This window comes from Mus caroli, unplaced genomic scaffold (assembly GCF_978045245.1).
Source record: "Mus caroli unplaced genomic scaffold, Mus_caroli_1 scaffold_2, whole genome shotgun sequence".
In the NCBI taxonomy this organism is placed as follows: Eukaryota; Metazoa; Chordata; class Mammalia; order Rodentia; family Muridae; genus Mus; species Mus caroli.
The window spans coordinates 60,218,235-60,244,959 of NW_028227257.1; the positions used below are offsets into that span (position 1 = coordinate 60,218,235).

The window sequence follows — 26,725 nt, forward strand, 5'->3', positions numbered from 1 at the left end:
CGGGATGCATACACTTTCCTCCCTCTGTCACCAAACTAATCCCAGTACAGGGTTCTAAGCCACTTGGTTCCAGTCCTGCAAGGCATTGCTCTAACTAGTTTGTGAAGCCACTTAGCTACAGCTCTCACTACCTTGGATCGAATGCTTGTTGGCAGGAGGTCTGTCTGGTTTTCCCTGTTTAGTGACCCTTTAGCACATGGTATTTCTCTTTTCCAGCTATTACAAATTCATTTAACCTTCAAAGAATATAAAAGTAAATTATCTTTTTGTTATTGGTTTTTTTTTTAAAGATTTATTTATTTATTTATTATATGTAAGTACACTGTAGCTGTCTTCAGACACTCCAGAAGAGGGAGTCAGATCTCATCACGGATGGTTGTGAGCCACCATGTGGTTGCTGGGATTTGAACTCCGGACCTTTGGAAGAGCAGTCGGGTGCTCTTACCCACTGAGCCATCTCACCAGCCCCTGTTATTGTTTTTGTTTGTTTGTTTTTCAAGACAAAAATTCTCTGCGTAGCCCTGGCTGTCCTAAAACTTGCTCTTTAGACCAGGCTGACCTGGAACTCAAGAGATTTGCCTTCCTCTGCCTCCCAAGTTATGGGATTAAAGGCAGGTGTCACCACTGCCACCACACACCCAGCTCGCCTAAATTATTTTCTAACCAAAGCTAGTAGCTCTTGTAGACTGCAAATTTCATGGAATTTAGTGTCCATGGACATTTTAAACTTTCCAGTCAGCACTAAGGGGCCAGTGACTACACATGCAACTAGCTATATTCAGTCATAAACAGGGAAAGAGTGGGGTGTGGTGGCGCATCTCTTTGATCCCAGCACTTAGGCAGGGGCAAGCAGATCTCTGAGTTCAAGGCCAGCCTGTTTTATAAAGCAAACTTCAGGACAGCCAGGGCTACACAGAGAAACACTGTCTTGAAAAACCAAAAGAAGAGAGAGAGAAAGAGGGGGAAAAAGGAGGAACGGAAAGAGGGAAGTTGGAAGAGAGAGAAAGAAAGAATTATGAATATGGAGAATGCTGAGTACCACAGCCTGTAGTGCTCCCTGTCATTCCTGAGCCCTCGGAGCAGACCAGCGTGGCCTAGGTTAGTAAGGCACAAAATGCCTCTGTGTTCTGACACTGAATAATGAAAACCCTTGTGCAGATGTAGGGGGTGGATGGTCAAACTTGCTGAGCTAACTTATGGGAAAAGAAATAGCATATTCTTTTCTACCTAAGAATAGTATCTGGCTTGTTCCTTTTCACAGAGGAAAATGTTTGAGGCACAGCTACTTCCAGCTCCAGCTCCACAGTGCCATTTGCACGTGACATGTCGCAACCCCAGCTGAGCATCAGGACAGGAAGCTGCCTGGGCTGGATAAGAAGCAGAACTGAACACAGTGACCTTGGGCCCTAAGGTGGCACAAGCTGTGGGCGCTCATCAGAGCTGTACCCCTATCCCCGCAGCTGCAAGGTTATGTTCCATTTATGAGCTTGGCCACTCATTCTTAAAGAGGCAAGGGGCAGGCTGTGGGTGAAGCTCAGCAATAAATAGAGTAGGACCCTGGCTCTGTCCCCAGTCTGGGGGAAAAGAAGAAAAAAATTCTATACACAGGGGACCAAACTAAAGGGTAGGAAAATGCTGGATCAGATAGCATGTTTAAGTGTTCTGTGACTGCTTTACCATAGGCCTAGTGACGTAAACAAATTCTCTCTACAAACCAGAAGTCCAAAATCAAGATATTATTAGTAGCTATACATATCCACTGATGATGTCCTGCTCCTCTCCCGGCTTTGGGGGGCTCTGGGGCTCATGTTTTTATTTTAATCGTTCACAGTAATGTGAGATTTTAATAATACAAACAAAAAGCCTGGGAATTAAGTAATTTTGCTGTTTTTCTATTTTTATGTTGTCAATGCTGTCTTCAAAGAACAAGAGAACTTCTCGTGGTCTGGGCGAGCCTTTGTCTCCTCACCTTTTGTCAGGTGGGGAGGCAGCCTGCCAGAAGTCTGTTTGCTCTGAGATGACACACAAAGCTTACTGCATGATTCTTCAGTGAAAGCTATTTTAGGAAAGCCCAGATACAAGTTTGGGAAATAGAATTTAGTTTTATTTGTCTGTAAACCTGTGTGGATCTCAAACTTCTCTTTGGGATAGATGGACAAAAGCCAAAAGTGAATCAAGTTCACTGTCAGACCCCATCCTGCACAAGGATAGGAAAGACTCCCACCCATTTGGAAATCTTACTCAACAAGAAAACAAAGCAGCTTTTGAGGAAGGAGCTGGTGAGGACGAGGAGAGCTCAGGGACTCTCAGGGTCACTGCAGTTCTGTGGAATTTAGTTAGCTCTCCAAAGACGTAGTTTCCTCTTAGTCACATGTAATGTACAGGGCCTGGCTTTCCTGCGTGCAGTGTCAAATTCCTTCTTGGAGAAGTTTGGCATTCTGTAGCTCATCGGGTTGATAGAGGCTGAAGTGTGTGAAAGTCTCTGTGTGGTGTGTAGTGATGAGCCCGTAAATGCTTATCCACTGCAAGGCTTTAAAAATAGCTCCATCCCTGCTGGGCTTTGTGGATGTCAGTGCTCAAGCCTATATATGGAAACCTGCTTCTCTGAAGGCTGACCTCAGATGCCTCAAAAGGCCCCCTTAAGTCCTCCTTAAGGCTGTTAGAATCACATGTGTTATTGGTACCAGCTTTGATCTGAACAGAATAACAAGCCCTTGCTCAATAGGACTTGGCTGCGTCTCAGTCTCACATATTTTCACCTAAAAAATTATATTTTGGGTTTCTGGTTTATTATTGAATTTTTTTAGCAGGGGCAAGTGAGAAATAGGTCTCACTCAGTAGCACACACTGACCTGGAACATACTGTGTAGCTCAGGCTGGCCTCAACCTGTGGCAATCCTCCTGTCTCAGTGTCCTAAGAGCCGAGATTACAAACGTGAATTACCATGCCCAACACTAACTGAAAAACATTATTAACACAAACCCACAAACAGTCTGGATCGGAGCAGAGGTATTTCGGAGAGTTTGTTGTCAGTATGTGGTGTGACATCATGCTTGGTGCCAAGTACACGTGTTGTATGTTCAGAACCAAAGTTGCCATGAAGTCACACAGTACTTCAGGGGCAAGTGAGCACCTCAGATTCTTCACAGGCTTGATTGTGAGTTCATTTTTGGTCATGCATTCAGAAAGCTTTAATTGTTGCCAATTTTATTTCAAATAACCCCAACATTCAGTTAAGCAACCACTGTTTAAGAAGCTGGTCCCTAAGCAATAGTCATACAACCCAACGCATACATCTTCAGATGGCCCATGTGCGCACATACCAGAGGCTCTTAGCGGAGAGATGGCACAAATCTGCTCACTCTCTCCAGCTTCCTCTTTCTCTAAGATGCTAACGAAGTCTGTTTTCTTTAGTAGCATTTTCCATTCTACGTAGCTATTTTGTAAATCACTGCTCCTTTTTATTTATTTATTTATTTATTATATGTAAGTACACTGTAGCTGTCTTCAGACACCTCAGAAGAGGACGTCAGCTCTCATTATGGATAGTTGTGAGCCACCACGTGGTTGCTGGGATTTGAACTCAGGACCTTTGGAAGAGCAGTCAGTGCTCTTAACTGCTGAGCCATCTCGCCAGCCCCTGCTCCTTTTTATTTTTATCCTTTCCTATCTTAGTTATTTGGTGTCTGAATTACTCTGTACATTTAAAATTCTATAAAGAAAACTTTTGTAATGAATACAACTTACTGAGCTGAAGTTGGAAGTAAGTGGAATAATGGGACCATTAGGGAAGGGTGTGACAGGCCAGACACCCCTGCTGGGGAGACTGCTCGCCCTTAGGGGCTTGGGGACCTGCCTTTTCATGTCTCTGGGTTTCCTCCCCAGAGAGCTTTTCGTCCAGCCTGGTCACAGGCAGCTGGTCTCATACAGAAGTTACTTAGTGCCACCTGTGGAGATGACAGCATTCTGCCCCTTGAGGCGTGCCCAGTGGTCATTCTTACTTCATTGGGACTTCCCCCTTACCCAGCCTTGGACATTGGGGTTCTCTCTGCTTACCCTTCCTGTGTAGTCTCAGCATATGTGTTCTCCCTGGTGCAGGCCACTCTCTGGAACTCTGGAAGAACATTCTAGCTGCCCATGGGCTGCTTGGCTCCTGGCTCCTCATCTTCCCTTGTGGTTGAGGATCAGAGTTGTGCATGGAATGGGGTCTTGTTTATCTCTTGTCTAAAGTGTGATATGCTCACCTGACATATCCCCTCAGGTCCACGCCTACATCATCAGCTACCTGAAGAAGGAAATGCCAAATATGTTTGGAAAAGAAAATAAGAAGCGAGAACTTATCTACAGGCTCCCGGAAATCTATGTTCAGCTGCAGCGAGAATACCAGATTTCTGCAGGGGACTTCCCTGAGGTCAAGGCCATGCAGGTACTAAGAGACTCATAACAGTGTCACGAGGAGGTTGTAGGAACTACGATTCCTTGCCACATTGCCTAGCTGGTTACATCTGCACAGGCCCACAGTCCTCCCTATAAAGCACATGACATGAGCTCAGATGCACGCAGCCACCAGCTGTATAATGTCACCTCTTTTTGTCTCTTCATATCTAGTAGAGATGTGGGTTCCCAAAGCATGTCTACAAGTGAATGATTCCGCAGTCACAGAGTGGGGGCTTGTTGGGGCCCTGGGTCCAGGAAGATTGAAGAATGTATGGCATGCCTGTGTGGGGAGTCACTGTGCTATGGGAATATGAACTCACAGAGTCAGAAGAAGCTAAAGGCTAGATTTGTATGTAAATTTACAAACTTGGTCTCAATCTTTAAGAAACTACTAGGTGGACTAAACATAGGTTTCACCCTGAGACCAATGGTTGTGTTACTGCATGGCAGAGAGTAGCTAAAGTGAGCGCGTGGCTAAGGTTGGGACTCGCTTCCCCACTGGCCTCGGAGATGAGGAAGAAAGGAGTGGGCAGCACAGAGGTGAGGTCAGCTGCAATAAATGAAACGCTGACATGGCCAGTGCGGGGAAACAGATGAGACTCACTGTTCTGGTGACAGCTCCTTATGTCTGCAGTCAAGGCCAGTGCTTCTGCTATGATCTGGTCGCAGGATCTAGTCAAATGGTTGGTTTTTAAATTTTTTAAAAATTTATTCTTATACAATACATCCACAGTCTCCCCTCCCTCCTCCAGTCCCCTCCTCTCCTCCCACCCTAGTCCACTGCTCTTCCATTTCTTTTCACAAAACATCAGGCCTCTCAGGCTATCAACTGAACACAACATAACAAGATGTAATAAGACTAGGCACAAACCTTCATATCAAGGCTAGACTAGGCAACCAAGTAGGAGGGAATTTGTTTTATGACAAATACAGAGATATATTCTTTTCCTTTCTAGCAATAAAATGGGTGCTCTGTTCAGAAGAGGAATTTCTTTTTCTTTTTAAGATTTATTTATTTATTATATATAAGTACACTGTAGCTGTCTTCAGACACTCCAGAAGAGGGCATCAGATCTCTTTACAGATGGTCGTGAGCCATCATCTGGTTGCTGGGATTTGAACTCAGGACCTCTGGAAGAACAGTCAGTACTCTTAACTGCTGAGCCATCTCTCCAGCCCAAGGAAATTCTTTTTTTCTGGCCACAAGATAACTAACTTGAGGACTGGTGGTTAGTTGTTTCCCAGAGAGTTTTTTTTCTTCTTCTTCTTCCTTTGAGACAGGGTTACTCTGTAGCCTTGGCTGGCTTGGAACTCACAGAAATCTACCTGCCTCTGCCTGTTAGTGCTAAAATTAAAGGTGTGTGCCTCGACTGCCCAGCTGAGACTTTCTTTTACACCTTAGGTTATGTCCCGCACTCCATGGCCCAACTGCAGAACAGCTGTTCCCTTGCACCCTTCATAAAGGAGCTTCAGTTTGGAAGGGAACTTAGTGTCTTGGCTTAAATGAAAAATTATGAAGAAATACCCACGTGTGTCATGGTGCTCATTAGTGTTACACTGCCCAAACCACAGAGTGACTACTCTAAGACCCGGAAGCTCCACTCCGCCTCTCTGGGCCTCTCACATGGCCCCTAGGTGGGCTCCCATAACAGAAACAGACCCTGAACCTGTATCTGTCTGTGCACATTAACATGGGCCTGTTGAGGTAAATCTCCCAGGTATGTCCCGGCAATGAAAACACACCACAGTTAATATGGATACATGCTGTGTGCCTAGATTGGGCAGATCTACCGCTACACTACCATCTTCCACATCTATGAGACCCCTTAAACGTGTGGTTTCTCCAGTTCTCTGAGGTGCTTCTGCTCTGCTTTTCTTTTTCCTCCCCTCCTTCCTCTCCCCCAACCTTCCACTCCACCCTTCCTTTTATCTGCCCAATCTTCAGCTCTCCTTTATTTCACAAATTATGGTGGGAAGCAGGTTTACAGGAAATCACCTGAGTGCTGACTCATTCCACTCACAGGATAACAGAATTAACATAAATATAATTAGCCCCAGGGCTATCCACAGCATTTCCCCCTTTCTGTCCAAGTAGAAGACTATTTTATCTCAGATATAATTGAACATAACTATTATTATTATTTGTAATTTATAAAGTACAAGAGACCTAACACCCAGTCCATCATCCTTGTTAATTAAACAGAACCTCTGTCATGTATCCTTACTTAAAAGACTTAAAGTTCTATATCTGCCCATGTCTTGGCTTTAGATTGAATGCCATCTGAAAACCATCCTCTCAAAACTGTTCCTCTCAAAGCAAAAGGCCTGGGTTGGTTAGGAGACTATGTAGTTTTCAACCCCATCAGAAATCCAAGAACAACTGATATTAACTGAAAATATATAGGAAACCTAAAACAGCTTCCCGAACTTAGGCAATCCATAGAGACAGCTGATCACCTGGACAGTCCCTTACTTCAACACATGTTGCTCTGTGTCTGTCTTAAGGGAATCTGGCCTTTTACACAATGACTGTCCTGCCAGTTGAGAACACTAGAAACACCATGCTGTTATTGCACACTCAGTTGGCCTGAAGAGTTCCCCCCCCCCCCGCACCCCCCCCCAGGGATGAGTTGCACTGCCTGAACAGCAGAGGGCAGCAGAGCCATCATCTCCCTTGCTCTGCCCTATCACATGCTTGAAAACTGCTGAGGGGCAACAGCTTGTCCTCCACACCTCTGCTTGGTCTGTGAGGACCTCAGGGACCAGTTTATTCCCTGTGTGCTTTCTGGGCAGACATAGCTGCTGTTTTCTAGTCATTCCTGCAGAATTGTGGCTGTTTGCTCTTTGTTTCTTTATACAGCTGCCATCAGAATTCCTGTCCTCTGCAGGCTGGCAGTTGGGGCAAATGTCATCCCCACATGGCTGTTTGCCAGACACAGGTACCCTGTGTGCTCAGGACTGAGAGTCAGTCCCCAAGGATGGGATAGGTGTCCCTGCACCCAGGGTAATTCAGACTCCTTACCCAGGCACTTTGGAATGTTTGTGTAGGAAGGCCCTCTATCCCTCCTCAGCAGCTGACCCATGCACCCTTGCTGTGACACTGTCAGCAGAAGGGCTGAGTACTGGAGCACTGTTTGATGCTGAGGGTGGAGGTGATTAGAATCCTGTGGCTCTAATCAACCAGCGAGCATGCAGGACCTAGAACCAGAACTCACTGTACATAGCAGGCCTGCCTGCTCCAGGACCCGGCCAGGTGCAGACAACTGGTTTTCATCACAGCAGGTTAAATGGCACAATGCTGGCTGCTTGCAGGTGTTGGGAGGTCCATTCTGAAGACACAATAGGCTGCTCTGTCCCCTCTACAGTCTAAGTGCAGGGGGGGGGGGGGCTCTCCTTCCAAATGTGAGCTCAGAACTCCTGCCCTGCCACACACCCTGGAGATCACAATTTTTGTTCTCCTACCAGAGAAATATAAGTTAAGGTTCAGGGAAAGACCCTGCCTCAAACAAATCAGCTGAGAGCAATAGAGGAACATAACATGCCTGGCTGCTGCCTCTGGCCTCTTTGCACAGGCATGCACCTACACACACACACACAAGATACGCACACACATTCACAACACATTCACACACTCTTTCTCAATGTTTCTGCATTTACTTGGAAGACCGTTTTTCATTAGATCTTTAAGTCTGCTGATGTTAAGCCCTAGGTAGTTCTCCATGTTCAAGGCCAGAGAAAGCTCAACTATAGTCCCATCTCACGGTAATGAATAAATGAGGTCCTAGATACCTCCCGGGGTGTCCAAAGAGTCATATGTGTTTGAAGGAAACAGCTTCCCTTAACTTCAGACACCTGTGTGATGACATCCCTTCTCCCTTCTGATTACTGGGTTTCCCCTTTCTACTTCATGTTATCCTTTTTGCACAGCTCTTTTGAAAGTCGACACTGAACAGCTGGTGTCTTCCTCCTGTGTGACCAAGGCTCCTTTAAAGCAGAGCCCATCCCTGGGCCTGGGAGAGCCTGATGTATATCCGTCAATAAAGGCAGTGATAAGGGGTGGATACCTGATGGCTGTGTGAAGGATGGATAACGATGGGTGGGTGGGTGGATGTGCGAGTAAACAAAGAAAAACTACGTAGAATGGGCTCTCTATCACTACCCAGAGAGCCTCTGTGACCCTCCTGCCCCGAAGCTGGCTTCACCCTGGAAGGACAGTGGCTGAGTTTCCCAGCCCTCTCTAGAGCCTGTGCTCTGCTGACAGGCCACTTCTTCCAAGAGATGAGGTGGAGACCTGTTGTGACCTAGCTTGATATTCACCCTGCTGCCTAGGTTTCAACTTGTGCTCATTTGTCCATACTTTTGAAATAACTGATTAGCCTACAGGCACAAGATCTCCACAGCCCCGACAGGTACCCCCTTGGAGAAGCTTCGGTGTAGTAGACCGTGCTGCCTCTGTGAGGTTCCCCTACAGTTTCCTGTGCGGGAGCCTCCTAGGTTCGTTCCTAAGAGGTTAAAGCCAAGAAGCTTGTGCCCCAAGCTGTAGCATTGGTATCTTCAAATAATCCAAAACCAAAGTGCTTTGCATCAGACACCAGGGCAGTTGAGACAGGGTGTTGCTCCACAGACCAGGAAAGTCTCAGGCTTGCAGCAACTCTATAGTCTTTACCTTCTGAGTGCAGGGATTGAGACACGGTGCCACACACAACCAGCTACAGCATTCTCAAATCATAGTTTTTGGGAGTTTGTTTTTAATTTTTTTTTCTAAATATGGTCCCCGAGTTTTTAACAAAGAACAGATAAAGAGCAGATGTGGCCTCTCCGGGGTAGCCCGTGATTGTGAAACAAGGTTGTGACGCTGCCCTTTTCCACGTCTCTGGATTGTGTGGCAGTAACTAACGTATTAGCAGAGCCTTTCTGAGAGCAAACTCATTCTCCGCATTAAGGGCAGGTGAAAGGGTTTTCACAGGCATAGGAGGCTGCTGTAACTCCTGCAGCCACAGAGATACCATCTATGAAAAGCCACATCTCAACCCTGAAGCTTGTTTTTGTTCTAAGCCCCTCTTGCATCTGGGGAGATTGGACATGGGTGCCCCAGCAAAGAGGTCTTCTGAGTGGCACAGGGTGTGGTGAGATGTCTGCTTTAAGGAAAACCCCGCTCCCTCCAGTGCCTCCTGCAGAGAACATAATACCCGATCTGGTTTCCCTCCTGTAGGAGCAGCTTGAGAACTACGACTTCACCAAGTTCCACTCACTGAAGCCCAAGCTGATCGAGGCTGTGGACAACATGCTGACCAACAAGATCTCATCCCTGATGAGCCTCATCAGCCAGGAGGAGATGAACATGCCCACACAAATGGTGCAGGGCGGTGCCTTTGATGGCACCACGGAGGGGCCCTTCAACCAGGGCTATGGGGAGGGGGCCAAGGAGGGGGCCGATGAGGAAGAGTGGGTTGTGGCTAAAGACAAGCCGGTGTATGATGAACTCTTTTACACGCTGTCACCCATCAATGGCAAGATATCGGGTGTCAACGCCAAGAAGGAGATGGTGACCTCCAAGCTGCCCAACAGTGTCCTGGGCAAGATCTGGAAGCTGGCTGACTGCGACTGCGACGGCATGCTGGACGAGGAGGAGTTTGCGCTGGCCAAGCACCTCATCAAGATCAAGCTGGACGGCTACGAGCTGCCCAACAGCCTGCCCCCACACCTGGTGCCCCCCTCCCACAGGAAGTCCCTGCCAAAGGCTGACTGAGGGCGCACAGCTAGGGTGGGAGGGATGGTGCCTGGGCCTGAAGTCTGCTCTGCCACTGACTCGCTGAATGTCCGTGGCCAAGGTTCTGTCCTCTTCGTGACTCGGTTTTCTCATATGTAGGGCAGGGAGGGCAGATCCCGGACACTAGATGAGGTCTTTATGCCTCTAAAATCCTGAAGTTTCTATCAAAATATTGAGAAGAGCAGTATATAGATATGGAGATCAAAGAATAATAAGAAAAAAATTATCCAAAGAAGAATGTAGGTGTGACACAGGCTGTTGAAGTCTGGGCACTCAGGGAGTAAGCCAGGGACTCACTGGAGCCTTCAGAGCTGGACAGTAAGTTACCGTGAGCCTCTCTGTCCTTCAGAGGGCACTGAGAGACAGCAAAGGACCTAATTTATTTTTCTTACTGTGTTTCCTGCTCTGTCTAGAGAGGAAAGGGAACAGAGCAGAGAGTTTCTGCCTTCCATAGATTAAAAACCAAAGAGAAGACTAATACCCAGGTTTGAAAGAGGATGTGCCATGTCTGTGTGGGCCCATCTGCAGTCCCCATCAGAGGAGGCAGCAGGCCAGGACAGCCTGTCTTGTCCCAGCACCTGCTGCCTGACCCTGCCAAGCCTCCCTCAGTTAGGAATTCAGAATTCACAAACTGTCAGCCCCTGGCAAGACCTGTAGACCTTCAAATCATGCGGAAGTCTGAGGATCGTCTTTCCATTTCACAAATAGTTTGCAGCAGAGTCAATTTATCAGACTCACTAAGTGTGCCCTTCGACCACTGAATGTCCCCAAGGCTTTTTTTGGTAGGTGGCAGAATTTAAATTCAATAAAGCTATGTCTTGATTTGTGTGGAGTCCCAGAGCCTTCGGACCCAGGTAAAGCGAGAGCAGCCCCATCCTGAGCTGTGAGTGGAAGAGACCAGCGACCTGGTGATTGATTTTGTTGTTTGATTTTTAAAGAAAGAAATGCATTTTATTGTGTCCAGTTGTTTTTCTCACAAGATGTAGTCTCTCTGAAGAAATCTTCTCTGTAATACCTTGTCTTCCAAGCTAGAACACCTCACATCAGGATTGCCTATCTGGGGCTAGGATTGGGCTACTTCTGCCTCTTCAGTGGTCTTTCCCAAGCCCACTTATTCAGGTGCCGCAGGGGCTGCCTCCTACTGTACCCTGCTCTGGGGCCCAGAAGAACACTGTCACCATCACTTACGAAGTAGGAATCACAGCGCAGCAGTGACCACATGACCCAGCCCCAGCAGCAGCAGAAATGAATGAATCTGAACAGCATCCCTGAATCTTCACAAAAACATACTCCAACCCCTAATTGTCTGCATCTGGCAACCTCAGGGTCAGAGCCGGTGATTTAAGAGAAAATGCTAAAAGCTCACACCCATTTCCCAGCACTTGGGAGGCAGATGCAGGGGGATTACCATGAGTTCGAAGCCAGTCTGAACTACATCGTTAGTTTTATGGTAGTCTGTGTAAAACAGAGAATACTGACGCCACCATTCACGCTTCCTATCTTACTTTCTAAATAATGGTTTTAAGAGAAACACAGTGTTCGCCTTACTCTGAAAGCGTGTTTTTATTATTTGAACACACACGGGTGAATGTTTGATCCCGGAGCTATAACTGCATTTCTGTCGGTGTCCATGGAGAGGTGATGCCCGGGAGGTCTTGACTTTCCTCCTAGTTGTCTCCTGCTTTCTCTGCACAGTTGTCATATATCTACCTAAATATAATCACAAATGTATGTCTCGTGAGTCTGTCTCTAAAATGCGTCCGTATGTTCAATGTAGATATGGCCAAGTCACTTCTGTACAGAACCTCAGAGGAGGCCTTTCTAGGGACAGCAGGCTAAGATTTCTGGGATCTGCCTTCCCACTCCTCTCTACCTTCTGCTGGGAGATGCCTAGCAGCTAAGCTTGCTCTGACCTGGTGATGTTCTTGAACAAAAAGAAACCATGGATCTACTTTTGTTACATTCTCTTGTTCTTCATAATAACTTTACCAGAAGGAAAAAACAGAAATGGTGATAAAAATGAAAGATTGTGTCTTCTCAGGACCAATGCACAGTTCCTAGACTGTTCAAACACTCCTCCCGCCTCACACATACATTCACTCTGTATTACCCCGTCCTCATGTCGTTTTTCTGTGTCAGAGTAATGCTAGACAGAATTCAGTTTCAAGGAGGGAAAGTTTAAATTGGCCAATAGTCTGAGAGTATTCAGTGCAGAGGTCAGCTGTGAGCTGGAGGTGAGGCAGAACACCATAGCAGCAGGAGCACACGGCAGAGGTGGTGGTTGCCTCTCGGCAGCCAGTAGCAGAACCCAGGACGGGGTCTTTAAAGGTGCACCTCAGTGACCTGCTTTCCTGTCTTCACCTTCATCTATGGATACATTCAGAGCCTTTATGATCCCATCACCTCTCTACTGACCATGCCTTCCAACGCTTCATATCTAGCCCACCATAATGTATCATCCCGGTTTTCAAAGAAGCCACCTCAGAGTGTTTACACACTGGGGAAACACACACCTGCTTGTGTTCTCCCTGGTTCTAAAGAGCCTATTTGTAATTACCACACACATTGGATCACAAGACCCTCTGCAGGTAAGGGGAAGTAAGTGCTTCCGCTGGGTCCTGCCATTGTCACCTCCCAGTGAAGCCCTGCTGAGCCCAAGGAGAAAGAAACTGCACTTGGGCTTGTTGACATACCCCTGCTCTTGGAGTAGGCAGATGGCCAGGTAGCATCATTTCAACCTACCGGCAGGACCCCAGAACAGATAGCCTGAGTCTATTCAAGTCATCCCTGGTTCAATTCAAGAGTGTAGCAGGCACATAGTATTTAGCAACAGTAAATCACACAATGCCTCTATCCTTTAAAATCTTATTTAAAGGTGTCAATCCCTACTGGCACTAGCTTCTTGTAACTGTGTCCACTTTTTAAGAGTGATCCCTTGGGTCCATTTTCAAAGGAGATGCAAGAGTCTAGAGAGGTATACCTGTTCTCCATGCCATCCCTTGTGATCCTAATTCCTCCCTCATCCTCTCTGGGAAAGAGGTCTCATACTCCACCCGAGAGGTCAAAAGCCCACACTGAAGGACTGTGGGTACTACTTGGTGGGGCGGGGGGAGCACCTCAAGGTCCTGTGCCTCTCAGGTGTATACCACCTGCAGAAGGTGTTGGGCTTTTCCTCTGTCACCCATGTACCCTTGTGAAGATGCCAGCCTGGACTGTCATTTAGCATAACATATTTTTTTATTCTCACCCAGAGGCGAATAGACTCCTCCCCTCTTTCCTGGATGGATCCAGATTAGTTTAAGCCAATTGAAGTATTTCATTCCTCCCAGTCACAGATACCAGTTCAAAAATACATGTGTTTTCCCCATTCCATTTTCAACAGGTACCACCCCAGCACTTAGGAAGATGTTCTACATAGTCCCTCTGGGCTGGCAGAAAGGAGGTATTGAACGAGGCATAGGAAACCCAGATCTGCAGTAACAACGTTTGGGATGCTGGAGCAAACAGCGCCTGAAGTCCTGTTCCTGCTAGATTGTTTTCAGTTACAGCCAATTCACCCATCTGTATGTATCATTCAGTCCAGCTCAAATAGAAAGTTCAGTCTCTTGGCAAAGATTTCAAAGACCAATTGACCTTTTCATCAAGGGCTTTGTCACTCACTGCCAATGAGGAGCTGCTCCTTGTACAATATGCATTGGCTCTAGTTGCTGCTGAGCCAGGGGAGGGGGCATGGGAAGGAGAACAGTCCTCTAATCCTGTCCAACAATATCTTATTTAAAGATTGATGGTACTTTATGTGTACAAGTGCTTGTCTGGTGTGTGTGCACTGCCTGGGTATCTGGTGCCTTCAGAAACCAGATCTACTGGAACTGGAGTTGCAGATGGTTGTGAGCCTCCTGTGGTGCTAGAAACAGAACCCAGGTCCTCTGGAAGAGCAGCCAGTGCCCTTGACCACAGACCCATCTCTCCAACCCCACATCTAACAACCAAACAGTCAGCTCTGCTTAAACCAACCAAGCATGGTACAGTTCCGTCTGACCTCAGATCTCACAAACCTGGAGGAGCTGAGGCCAGAGTCCCTCAAGCCCAGAAGGCTTTCCCAATGAAGCTTTCCCTTACAGATGAGACTGGGCACATTCAGGGCGCTATGGCTGAAGACAGGGCTTTCCCTACAAAACAGGAACTGGGCCTGGAAGACTGTAGCATATTTCTAGAATATTCCTTAGAGCTGATCGAAGTCTGGGGCATCAGGCAGCCCATGCAGAGGGCTTGTGCTGCCGTCAGGAAGAGTGAGCACCTGCCCCGGTGGTTACCTAGAACTAACTGAACTTGGGTCCCAGTCTCTGAGATGGTGGTGTGTGAATGTCTTTGGAGACTGGGGCGTGGGTGGGGGAGCCTACAGCACCTCAAGGAAGTGGCCCTGTGGCCAAGGCTTTTGAGAGAAGAGATCAAGACTACTGACAGGAAGCCTGTGGGAAGGGGTTGTTGCTCACAGGGGAGCTATGAGCAGGAACTGCTTCCCTGGGTACCTTCTGTCACAATTCATCTGTCACTGGCTTCTCAATACTTAGCTAAGCTGAGCTTGTGGCCCAGATCTATTCAAGACCTGGGAAGCTAAGCCCAGGACACTACAGCTTCCTGTGGCTATTCCTAGTTAGAGAGAGACTGTCAGACGGCTCCTTCAATCATCCTAGGATGGGGTGTGGAAGAGAAAGGGAGTCTAAAGCTTTTAGCCAGAAATCCTGGTCATGGATACCTCTCATTAGACTTCAGCATCCTGCAATGTTCTCCCTAGAGCCAACAAGACCCTCCTCACCTGCCAACAGTGGAAACAGCCAGGGGATGGGGTAGAGGATGAAGGAGGAGACCCCCTAGCAATAAGCCTAGAGCATTCTTGAGCCACCCTCTCCTGTCTGGGCCCCGCCCTATTAGCAGGTGGGAGGACAATGCTGCTTGTGTGCTGACAGGCTGGCAAAGGGGAGGGCCATACTGTGCCTCCAGCCTGACCTTTCTGGTTGCCTCCCTCACTCCCCAGGCTTTGCTATTTTGTGTCTCCATTCCAGCAGTGGGACCTCCTAATGAGGACCCGGACATCAACTGCCAAGGTGAGCAGCCCTAGCTTCCTTCTGTCCGCCAAAGAGCAGGGGCCCATGGCTGTGGTGCTAGGACTATAGCAGTAGGTGTTCAGAGTAGAGTCTGGAAAGTGGGGATGGGGGTGGCTCTGGGTCAGTCAAGTGCAGGCTACCAGTCAGACCTCTTGCTCGCTTAGGTTCCAATCCACAATTTCTGTCTCCATGGGGACAGTGTGTCAGACTCCTGGAGGGAGGATCATCAGTTTCCACAGTACTTCCCAGCCCCCATGCCTCCACCACCTCCAGACACGGGGAAATGCCCAGTCGCCATTCACCCTCAAAGAGCTACAGGCTCATAAGCTGGTTGTCCCATCAACCCTCCACCTCCTTAGCCACAGCGTCCCTGACGAGAAGACCCAGGCCCAAAGCTCAGCCCTTCTGAGTTCAAGTTTGGCCATGGACTCTGAGTATGAGATAGGCCATGTCCGAAAGCTCCAGGCTCAGCATACACACATGCAGGAGAAGACCTTCACCAACTGGATCAATAACATCTTCCGACTAGGACGGGTAAGCAAGGTCTGAGGACGTCCAGTTCTGGCCAGTGACCTGGGGGTCTGCTGTAGAGTCATCTACCTGTAGCTATTTCTGGCCTACTCCTCCCAGGCTTTAAAGTGGGGTAGGCAGGAGATGCTGGGGTGACCCCACATCTGCCTCAATCCATTCCTCAGGTGGGCATCAGGATCCAGAACCTGTACACAGAGCTTGCTGACGGTGCCCACCTACTGCGGCTGTTGGAGCTTATCTCTGGGGAAGCCCTACCAGTGCCCAGTCCGGGCCGCCTGCGAGTGCACTTCCTGGAGAACAACAGCCACGCCCTGGCCTTCCTCAGGGCCAAGGTTTGTTCTGGGAAGGTGTTTCTGGCTGAAGGGCTGGGTGAGAGGAACCAGAGGTCATAAAAGGAGGCCCAGGTCTCAGGCAGAGCAGGAGATCTGGGCTTGAGTACCAGAAGTGCAGCTGAGGCGCGAGGGGTGTAGCAAAGTTCTCCTTGCCCTGTATGCTTGGCTTAGACAGCCACCAGCTGGCCACAGCAGGAACAGTCTAAACCCCTCTCCGGACTGAAAGCATCTCTGTCTAATGAGGGAGAGTTGCAGGGTTCCTCACTGAAAGGGTCTGAGTGTTCTCAGTCTTCTCATTTCAGAAAGCTGGACACAGAAATACAGGGATAGCGCCACACCCGGCTTCGTTAGGAGCTTATTAGACAGCAGGTCACTAACACTCGTGGAGGTGATAACCTCAGTGCTCTAGATAGCTCAGGGAACTGTAGTCAACACCAGACAAGGGAGTTACCCCAAGCACAGTTAAGCCACAGCTTTGATTTCCCCTAGAGGCAGTTATTGAGCAATTCCTAGGCTGGGTGTGGTGGTTAACATCATTAATCCCAGCACGAAAGAAGCCAAGGCAGGATGATCTCAAGTGGGGGCTACCCTGTAACATAGGGTGGTAACTGGGTGTGTGTTTTCCCAACACAAATACACGTATGTAAACACACACCAACAATAACAACAAAGTCCTGAATATTTGCTGATTTCCTCCTGCCGTGATCAAGTTCATTGATCAACGGATTATTGCTAAACCCAGAGCTGGGAGGGTTGACTCTGGAGAGCCTGGAAGGAGGACACAAGCTCTCCTTTGCCCCGAGCTAAGGTGAACACAGAGGGATGAGGGGGTCGGGGAGAGAGGGAAGTTCATGGGTGCATTCTTCAGAGACCAGTGGGGCACAAGAGAATACACCCACAGGGTGTAATGCCTACTGAAGTTCTGCTGGCAGGGCTGGCGATCAGCTCCCAGCTGTCTGGTCTTACAGGACGTCGCTCCTTTCTTTGTTCATTCAGCTCATCATTATTACATAGTATATGCTAAGAATGGAGGATATGTAAGGGAGCAAAACCAACACCCCCACCACGGCAGGAATGGGAGCAGATGTGTATGTTTAGGTGGGAGAAAAAAAATGCAGTTTCAATTTCAAGTAAGGTGGTTGGAGTAGGCCACATTGAGGAAGCGACACCAAACTAGAGGCTTAGAGGAAGAAAGGGGAATAATCATGCAGACACCTGAGAGATAACACCTTCAAACTGCTGAGACAGCCAGCCTATGCGAGGACACCAAGTCCTGTGTTAGAATCGGGCACCAGAGCTGCCTTAAGCAAAGCTGATCTCAGAATTCTTCAGCCTTGGTGTCACATGATTCAGTAGAGGCAATGGAGCCAGAGGGTAACTGGCAGATTCTGTGAGAGCCTGATGTGTACTCATCATGAATTAACCAGTCCTCCTCCTAAGGAAGAAGCTCTAGACCAGAGGTCTCACCCTTACGACCCACAGAGCCACTCACAGTTTGCTTAGATGCAGATTATAGAGCCTGCGCCTAGGCCTGGGCTTTGGAGAATCTGGCTGGGTGGGGCTGGGGAACTCTAAACTTCTGGTAGTTAAGTTGGAGATGAAACACTGGTTGGAGACTGAGGTTTGGGCTCAGGCACCCCATTGAGGTGGAGCAACGCTAGGAGGAGGAGACAGGCATTGGCTGTGTCTATTTAGCTCACTTGAGAACTCCCATTTTCTGCACCACCTTTGAGGGTCCTCTACCCAGTGGCCCAATCTAGTATATCTCCCCTTAGAGAACACCAGTGGAGGCTCAGACCAATGTCCCAGCCATTAGAAAGCCATCTTTCCCCTGCCATTGTTCATTGCCTACTCTCCCTATAGGACCTCTGCTGGAAGAGGCAGGCCCCTCCCATCTCCCATCCTCCTAGACTCCCGTTTTCTCAGGACCATAGGCTTCGTGGCTTAGCCCAATCAACTGTGCCCACAGGTGCCCATTCCCTTCATCGGGCCAGAGAACATTGTGGATGGAGACCAGTCACTCATCCTGGGACTCCTCTGGGTCATCATTCTGCGTTTCCAGATTTCCCACATCTCCTTGGACAGGGTAGGTCTCAGGCTCCTGGGCCTCATGGCCCAGCCCTGGCTTCATCTCAGACCCCTGGGGCAGAGCTACTCCACCCATGTTGGTGATCCCTTGGTGTTGAGTGAATAGTGAATGAGTAGTCACCCTTCATCCAGGGGCAAAGGACCCAGGATGGTGCCATGTGCTAAAGGAAGAACTAGAATTCTTCCTACAGTCTGGGGGCTAGTACTCACTGGTGAGAGGCAGAGTGGCTGGACATCAGCCACTGCCATTCTTCGACTGTCATTTGGCACTGAATCTCTGCCACCTTCATGACACCAGAGGAAATCATATATATAAAGGGACCCCAGCTCAGAGGTTTGCAATGTTCCCTTGATCCTGAAGACCACTGAAACAGTATTTTTATGGTCTCCATCTTTTCCTATCCCTCCTTTGGCCCTACACCTGGCTCAGAAAATATAAGCATACTGTCCTTATATCTATCAAGTTTCTGTTCTATGAAGTTCTTTTTTTAAAGATTTAGTTATTTATTTTATGTACATGAGTACACTGTAGCTGTCTTCAGACAGACCAGAAGAGGGCGACAGATCCCACTACAGATGGTTGTGTGGTTGCTGGGAATTGAACTCAGGACCTCTGGAAGAGCAATCAGTGCTTTTAACCACTGAGCCATCTCTCCAGCCCCTGTTCTATGAATTTCTAACCACCACCCTCAGCTCTGTGCCAGTCCATTGGGCAAGACAAGCTGGAGATTGAGACCCTGATTTTAAAAGTCGTGGATCTGACACACACCGAGAAGGCCTCTCAAAGCTCACCATGTGGAGGCCCATGGATTGGCTCCGTGGGTAAAGGCACTTGCAGTTAAGCCTGGCGACCTGAGTTTGATTTCCAGGGTCCTCTGCGGCCACCTCAGGCTGTTTCCCTGGTTAGCTGAGATCCTGGGCAGTGTCCTAGCTTCTCTTACACACATCACTGGCACCACCAGAGGAAATTAAATATATATAAAGGGACTCCACCTCCACAGTGTATGAAGGTGGACTGCCCATGGAGAGCTGAAGTGAAAGGCCCCAAACCTGGCCTGCAGGGAGCTTGGTGGCAGGATGGAGGGAGCCCCCGCCTTCCAGCCTGTGAGGCCTCAGGCCTGTGGCTGGTCCATCAGAAGGGCTGTTGTTCATGAGAGAAGCAGACACGTAATTACTCTTCAGGAATTAGCTTTATTAGGAGGAAGGGCTATGAGGTGGGAAAGGATGAGAAAGGAAAAGTGCAGTGTGCTAAAAATAGCATAATAAGGCCTCTGTGTTCCTGGTCACATATACTACACTAACTAAGTCACCATCCCTCAACAGTTATTTAAAAAAAACAAAAACAAAAAAACAGACTTTTCCTTTGCCCTGAGGATCCATCCAGGCCCCTTGGCTGGAGACTTGGTCTAGAGATAACGGCTGCTATCAGAAGAGACTCCTTTGGCCTTCCCCCATCATCCCTTTCATGGAGTCTCTCAGGCATCCCTGAAGGTTCTTCACCTTCCAGTCACCTTACACATCAACCACATTGCCCTGTCCTGCCAGGAGGAGTTCGGGGCCAGTGCGGCTTTGCTGTCTGCCAAGGAAGCCCTGCTTGTCTGGTGTCAGTGGAAGACAGCCGGCTACACCAATGTGGACATCACTGACTTCTCCCGAAGCTGGAGTGACGGGCTCGGCTTTAATGCCCTGCTCCACGCTCACAGGTGCATCTTAAAGCCCTAGCCTCCCTGCTCTGAGCCCAGGGCCTCAGGCTGGGATGCTGCCTGCTCCTCCACACAGCCTCTATGCCCTGGGTCTGGGAGGAGAAGGATGAGGGGCCGTAGAGAGTACCTAGGTCTGAACCCTGCTCTGGGCCTGCCCCTCCCCCTTCCCTTTGGTGCCACAGAGTGGGCAGCTTTGTCTTTGACCCCTGCCTTTTCTACTTCATCTCTTCCCTGCCCTCTCTCTAGCTAGTGTCTTCCTTTTGGGGGTGCCCCACCCCGTCCTGTGACCTAGCCCTTCTACTACAGTAACCCTCCCTCCTTTCAAGTCCTGCTTATGCTCTAGCCTGAGGCTTGCAGAACCATCAGAGGAAAACAGTCAAAAAAACAGTGGATGGCTAACATAAGCAGACCAAAAGGCTCTTCTGAGGACCCTTCCTGTTCTCTGCCCAGGCCGGACCTGCTGGATTATGGCTCGCTGAGTCCAGACCGCCCTCTGTATAACCTCTCCTTTGCCTTCCGAGTGGCTGAGCAGCAGCTCGGCATTGCCCAACTGCTGGACCCTGAGGATGTGGCAGCCCTGCATCCAGATGAGTGCTCCATCATGACCTACCTGTCTCAGTACTACCACTACTTCTCCCGCCTGCAGCGGGGGCACACGGCCCAGAGGAGACTGGCTAAGGTTGGTAATGAAGGGAGGCAGGTCTATCTGACTGGCTGTCTCTGTGCCTTACTGGCTCCATGGCCTTGGCCAAGTGGCCTTACTTCTCTGTGCCCCATTTGTGACATGGAGGTGACAACTCGTGAATGATAGAAGGCTGTTTGAGCATCCACAGGAGTGTTAGTAAAGTACCTAGCACGGTGCCTGGCGTACATGAAAAGCCAGTGACCCTTTCTGGACTTCTGCCTCCACTGCCCTCAAAAATGGTTAAGGTTGTAATGGGATTAAAAGGCTTACAGAGCCAAGTCCTAAAGGCTACGCACAGAAAAGGGTCTTTTGACAGGCACTACACTGAGTCCATGCTTCTAGGGGACTACACTGTGGATGCAAGGGCAGAGACTGAGACCTGGAGGGGCTGTCCTCAGGGTTAGTGTCTTAATGATGGTGTGGAATCAAGGACTAAAAGCTGATTTAGGGAGTGGGGCACAGGGAAGAGAAGGCAAGAAGACTGAGAGGAACAACCTTGATAAGGTCAAAGGGCAAGATTAGGTGGAAGAAAGCAAGTCATGCTCCCAGGCCAGTTATGGAGAGAGTGCTGGGAGTGCTGCCCTGTCTTGGGTCTGTGTGTGTGTAATGCCCCTGCCCCTCTGAAGGGTGGGAGAGGAGGTATTTTAGTGCAGCCTCAGCCAAGAGAAGGCGTGTCAGCCTACAGGGACAACTTAGGCTGGCACTTAGCACTCAGTGGTAGGGGACTTTCACTCTGAGGCCCACCCTGAGTGTCCCTGACCAGTGCTCTGCCCTCCCCCAGATCCTGCTGCAGCTGCAGGAGATGGAGGTACTGCAGGCACAATACAAGCAGCTGGTGGCTGACCTGCTCTGCTGGATTGAGGAGAAGAAGATGCAGCTAGAGGCTCGGGACTTCCCAGACTCACTGCCTGCCATGCGCCAGCTACTGGCAGCCTTTGCCTCCTTCCGTGCCCAGGAAAAGCCACCTCGGTGGCAGCAGCGAGGAGCCACAGAGGCCCTGCTCTTCCAGCTGCAGACAACACTCCGAGCCCAAAACCGAAGGCCATTTCTACCTCGAGAGGGCCTGGGCCCTGCAGAGCTGGCCCAGCGCTGGGCAGAACTGGAGAGGGCAGAGGCCTGCAGGAGCCAGGCCATGCAGCAAAGGCTGCTACAGCTGGAGCGACTGGACACTCTGGCCCACCGCTTTCAGTGCAAGGCATCCCACCGGGAAAGCTTTTTAAATGATGCAGAGCAGATGTTAGACCAGGCCAGAGGTTCCCTCACCGACCCAGCCACAGTGGAGGCAGCCACTCAGAGGCTGAGCATGCTGGAGGCTGCCATCCTGCCCCAGGAAGGGCGCTTCCAGGCCTTGGGTGAGATGGCAGACATCCTCCGGCAGGAAGAGTATCACAGCTGGGCAGATATGGCCTGCAGGTGAGCTCCAAGCAAATAAACCCATTCTCACAAAAAGCCAAAGCCTCCCTACAACACACAGAAGAGTGAGGTGGTTTGTGGAGTCAAAGTTCACTCTTAAGAGGTAATCGATCTCCCATGGACCAGGTATAACGTACGTCCTCTGGCAAAGCATGGTTCTTTCTGGGTAGCTCTGAAAGTCTAACACACTCAATTAACAGGCATTTATTCAGTGTCCACTGTATCCCTACACACAATTATCAAACATTTAGCAGTGCTGTGGGCAAACAAAAATGTCTTCCCTCCTAAGGCTTAAAACACTTGCAAGGAAAACAAGAAAAATAAATCAATAAATTACATGAGAGCATCTTTAAAATTAGGGGCCAGGCCAGGTGTGGCAACACACACCTTTGATCCTGGCAGCTGGAAGGCAGAGGCAGACAGATCTCTATGAGTGCAGGGCCAGAATGGTCTACATAGCTGACCAGCCAGGGTTACAAAATGAGACCCTGACCCACAAAGCAAACAAGCAAAAACCGAAGGTCTAATTCAGTGATCGCATATGAATACCATGCACAGTGTCCTTGATTCGGTCCTCAGAAAAATAAAGAGGCCCGCGACAATGAGAGGCCAAGGCAGGAGGGTGTGGCATGGTTCACCAGAGAGGAGCCTCTGGAGGTGGAAGTGGACCAGAGATAGTGAGGGAACAGGTCAGGGATGTATGGAGGACAGACTGTCCTGGGCGGAGGGAATGTCTAAAACAGTACACCAAAGTGGTGGTATCCCTTAAGCAATGGTGGAGCTTGGTCATATGACCAAGACACAGGAGATGAGGCCAGGAGGGGAGGGATGGAGGTCAGGCTGGGCCTTAAGTAGTAAAGCAAAGGCTTTAGTTGAGTTTTTTTCCTCAGAAAGTTAGGAAATCACAGTCTTGCTCAGAGGAGTGATACACTGTAACCTTTGTGCGGGTGACCACCTGGCTGTCATGCTGGGGCAGGCTGAAGGGGGCAGACCCGTTTAGTTATGAAGCTGGTGAACAATCCTGGTGGAAGGCAGTGAGGTGACAAAGTGGTGGCATTCTGAACACAACTTTCTATGTTGGTTCTGATACAGGGCATCACAGAGACAGAACTTACTCTATAGACCAGGCTGGCCTTGAGACCGGCAATTAGGCCTCTCCTCCTGTATCCTGGTTACAGCTGTGACTTCCCAAATCAATGGATATATTTTTAAGATAGTACCAAACAGGATTCGCAAACAGGTTGGGGTTAAGAAACAAAACTGACGCTGGGCAGTGGTGGCGCACGCCTTTAATCCCAGCACTTGGGAGGCAGAGGCAGGCGGATTTCTGAGTTCGAGGCCAGCCTGGTCTACAAAGTGAGTTCCAGGGCAGCCAGGGCTACACAGAGAAACCCTGTTTTGAAAAAAAAAAGAAAAGAAAAAAGAAAAAGAAAAGAAACAAAACTGACATGGTTTTAGTCTATGTGGCTGGAAAGATAGTTTTCATCCACAGAGATAAGGACTTGACGTGTGTTTGTGTGTGAAAATCTCAATCTTCCAGGCTCCCTTCTGACTGTGAACACACTCTGCCTAACCACCTGTGCCAGGCTTTTCACATCCATACTTCACCCTGGCTCCAGAGGTGCCACTGTTCCAGGGCAGCCAAGCTTCCTTGCCCTAACTGAAGCAGACTACCTTTTTTCCTCTTATTATCTAGGCAGAAGGAGATCACGGGGCGCTGGCGGAGGCTCCTGCGGTGTCTACAGGAGGAGAGGGAGCGCATGGCAGGCTCACAGGCTGTGCTGAGTCTGCTGCAGGGGGTGGAGGCTGTCACTCACCAGCTTGGGGAGCTGCAGGTGGGCAGGAGATCTGTTGAACTCTGGGAGGTCCTTTCCCAAAACTGGTGCCCGCAGCTACCCAGCACCCGGCAATGCACTGACCACTCATCTCTGCCCAGGTGTTGGCCAGCTCCACAGTCTGTGGGCAACAGCTGGCAGAAATAGTGTCGCTGCTGCAGAGCCATGACCTGCTGGAGGCCCAGGTGTCAGCCCACAGGACCCATGTGACTCATCTTGTCCACCAGACCGCACAGCTAGACTCCCAGGGTACCAGTGTGAAGGTGCTGCAGGCTAAAGCCCTAGCACTGGCCGAGCTCCACCACAGCCTGGTGTCTCTTGTCAGAACCCGGTAAGGGTCTGCTTCAACTCCTCAATTGTTTGTAGAACTTTCCTGTAACTTCTTTTTTTTTTTTTTAAGATTTATTTATTTATTATATGTAAGTACACTGTAGCTGTCTTCAACACTCCACGGATGGTTGTGAGCCACCATGTGGTTGCTGGGATTTGAACTCTGGACCTTTGGAGGAGCAGTCGGGTGCTCTTACCCACTGAGCCATCTCACCAGCCCCTTTCCTGTAACTTTAATCATCTCTTGCCCAAGCAGAAATCCTTCTGGTTTGGCAACTTCCTCGACATGACCCCTGAGCCATTCTGGGAAAATCATGCCTAAGGGGCAGGTCTGATCAAGTGGGCAACCCCCTTCCCATGCTCTGCTCTTCCCCAAACCCCTTAATGGTCTTTTCTGTCCCCCAGACGTACCCTGCTGGAGCAGACCCTCCAGCGATCACAGTTCCTGCGAAGCTGTGAGGAGGAGGAGGCCTGGTTGCAAGAGCACAGACAGCTAATGGAGAAGGCAATCCTGGACCGGGACCTCACTCAGATCGCTACTGCTCTGCAGAAACACAAGGTGTCCACTCCCTTGGTCTGTGACATCCCGACCTCCTTACCAGCCAGGCTTGGGACTCCAGGAGCCACCCTCTCCCTCCCTTCACCATCCTCCCCAACCTTTCTAGGCTCTGGAAACAGAACTCCATCGCCACCAGGCTGTGTGTGTAGATCTCATGCAGAGAGGACGCAACCTCAGTGTCAGAGAGCCCCTGACACAGCCAGATCCACTGGAAAGGGCAGAAGCAGTGCAGGGAACCTGGCAGCTGCTCTGGGCTGGAGCCGCAAGGCGGCGCGCCAGGCTGCAAACAGCACAGCTAGTTGGGCAGGTAGAGCGTGCGGGGCGGGGCGGGGCGGGGCGGGGCGGGACGTTAGGCGCCTGGATGTACTGGGACCTGCTAGCTCTAAGCATTTTTTACCTCCCCACAGTACTTTTCTGACTCGGCCGAAGCAGCTTCCTGGCTTTTCCAGCGGCAGAAACAACTAGAGAGCGCATCCTGCGGGAAGGACCAGGCAGATGCCGAGGCCCTGTTGCTGCAACACCTGCGCCTGGAGCAAGACGTGCGCGCCTTCGCAGCGGAGCTGAGCGAGCTAGAGGATCAGGCGCGGGCTGCCGCAGCCCTAGTGTCACACATGGTGCACACGGGGACATGGAAAGGACCCAGACTCGTCCCTCCTACACCAAATGTGAGATCTTCCCAGAGCATTAGTGCTACACGCTCTTCCCCCAATGAAAGTCTTGATGGCCATGCCCAGAGCTGGTGGAACATCCCCCAACTTCGACCCCTAATTCCAGTATCTCCAGTCATAGGTCATTTGAAGTTCTCTCTGTAAAACAGTTACGGACATCGAGTACATCTGGGCTTGGCTCGGTCTGCCCAGCACAGCTTAAGAACATTTCCAAAAAAGCTTTATATTCATGAACCTTCATCCCGAAGTCACTTCAGTTCCTTAATTTGACAACCATTAAAATATCCCCACACCCCTCTCTCCTTTCTCTGCCCAGCCCTGTCCATGCACCCTTTAAGCTGCATTTAGGGCCTCCACATTGCTTTACCTAACCCGGCCATAAAGTTTGTAGATAACTGAAGGAAAGGAAAGACTGTGGCCCCAGCCTGCTAATGATTCCTCATACTCTGAGGCCTTTGCCTTTTAAGTTTACTCCCAGATCTCATAATTAATAATTTTTAAAACATATCTATGTGTTAGCAAGCAGCTAGAATACCACCAGCCTTTACAAATGAGTTAATCGAGGTGAGATGGGGGCAGGCTATGACCTAAGGACTCTCCAGCAAAGAGGCCTTTTGATTCCTTGTCCAAGGCTGTTTCCACACACACACACACACACACACACACACACACACACACACCGGGCCTGTGACATTTCACTCCTAGCATTGCATTACACCATCACAATTCCTTTGGTAGAGGGCGATAGTGGTTCCTTCCTGTGTCTCGAGCCCTGTTTTTCCTGAGTGTTACTTGTTAAATAATGGAAGCTCTCTGGTGCCTTTTTGCCTGTCCTCTCTCCCTGTCTGGTGTAAGCAAAGGCAGAGATACCAGGCTTGGCTCCTGGCATTTTCTGTCTTTGCTTTTCCCACTATTGCAGGAGGGTTACAGAGTTTGTGCTTCTGCCAGGTGGGAAGCCACTTGGTCACCTAAACAGGACCTCTGTCCCTCTATATAGGAGGAACCTCCAGAAGACTGGAAAAGGCTTGGCAGAGACACCATTGGAGGACCCCAGGGGGAGACTCAAATTTTAGCAGCACCAGGCAGCCAGTATTCACACCAGCAGATAGCAGATAGCCTTCTTCTCTAGAGGTACAAAGTCATAACCTGCAGTGAGAGTCTGAAGTCTGTCAGCAATGAGAAGGTTGTACATCTTCCCTGTGGCTGTCTGGGCCTTCTGAAACCGGAATGAAAGAAGTTGAAGGGAGGCTGCTTTGAGCTCAGAACTC

The 26,725-nt window shown here is 49.5% G+C and overlaps 2 protein-coding genes across 2 annotated transcripts in view; both read left to right on the plus strand.

The window, feature by feature from the left end:
• Positions 1-11,972, plus strand: part of Ehd4 (EH domain containing 4) — a 67,629-nt gene extending 55,657 nt beyond the window's left edge. The window contains exons 5-6 of the mRNA XM_021152948.3: positions 4,263-4,427; positions 9,651-11,972. Coding sequence (XP_021008607.1) covers positions 4,263-4,427; positions 9,651-10,187 — 702 coding nt within the window. The 3' untranslated portion in view covers positions 10,188-11,972. The remainder of the gene's footprint in view (positions 1-4,262; positions 4,428-9,650) is intronic.
• Positions 11,973-15,736: 3,764 nt separating this feature from the next.
• Positions 15,737-26,725, plus strand: part of Sptbn5 (spectrin beta, non-erythrocytic 5) — a 43,436-nt gene continuing 32,447 nt past the window's right edge. Inside the window, 13 exon segments of the mRNA XM_085834545.1 lie at positions 15,737-15,847; positions 16,009-16,176; positions 18,146-18,262; positions 19,810-19,967; positions 20,418-20,646; positions 21,434-22,065; positions 23,762-23,900; positions 24,002-24,231; positions 24,636-24,789; positions 24,896-25,096; positions 25,197-25,454; positions 26,455-26,559; positions 26,561-26,588. Coding sequence (XP_085690671.1) covers positions 15,737-15,847; positions 16,009-16,176; positions 18,146-18,262; positions 19,810-19,967; positions 20,418-20,646; positions 21,434-22,065; positions 23,762-23,900; positions 24,002-24,231; positions 24,636-24,789; positions 24,896-25,096; positions 25,197-25,454; positions 26,455-26,559; positions 26,561-26,588 — 2,530 coding nt within the window.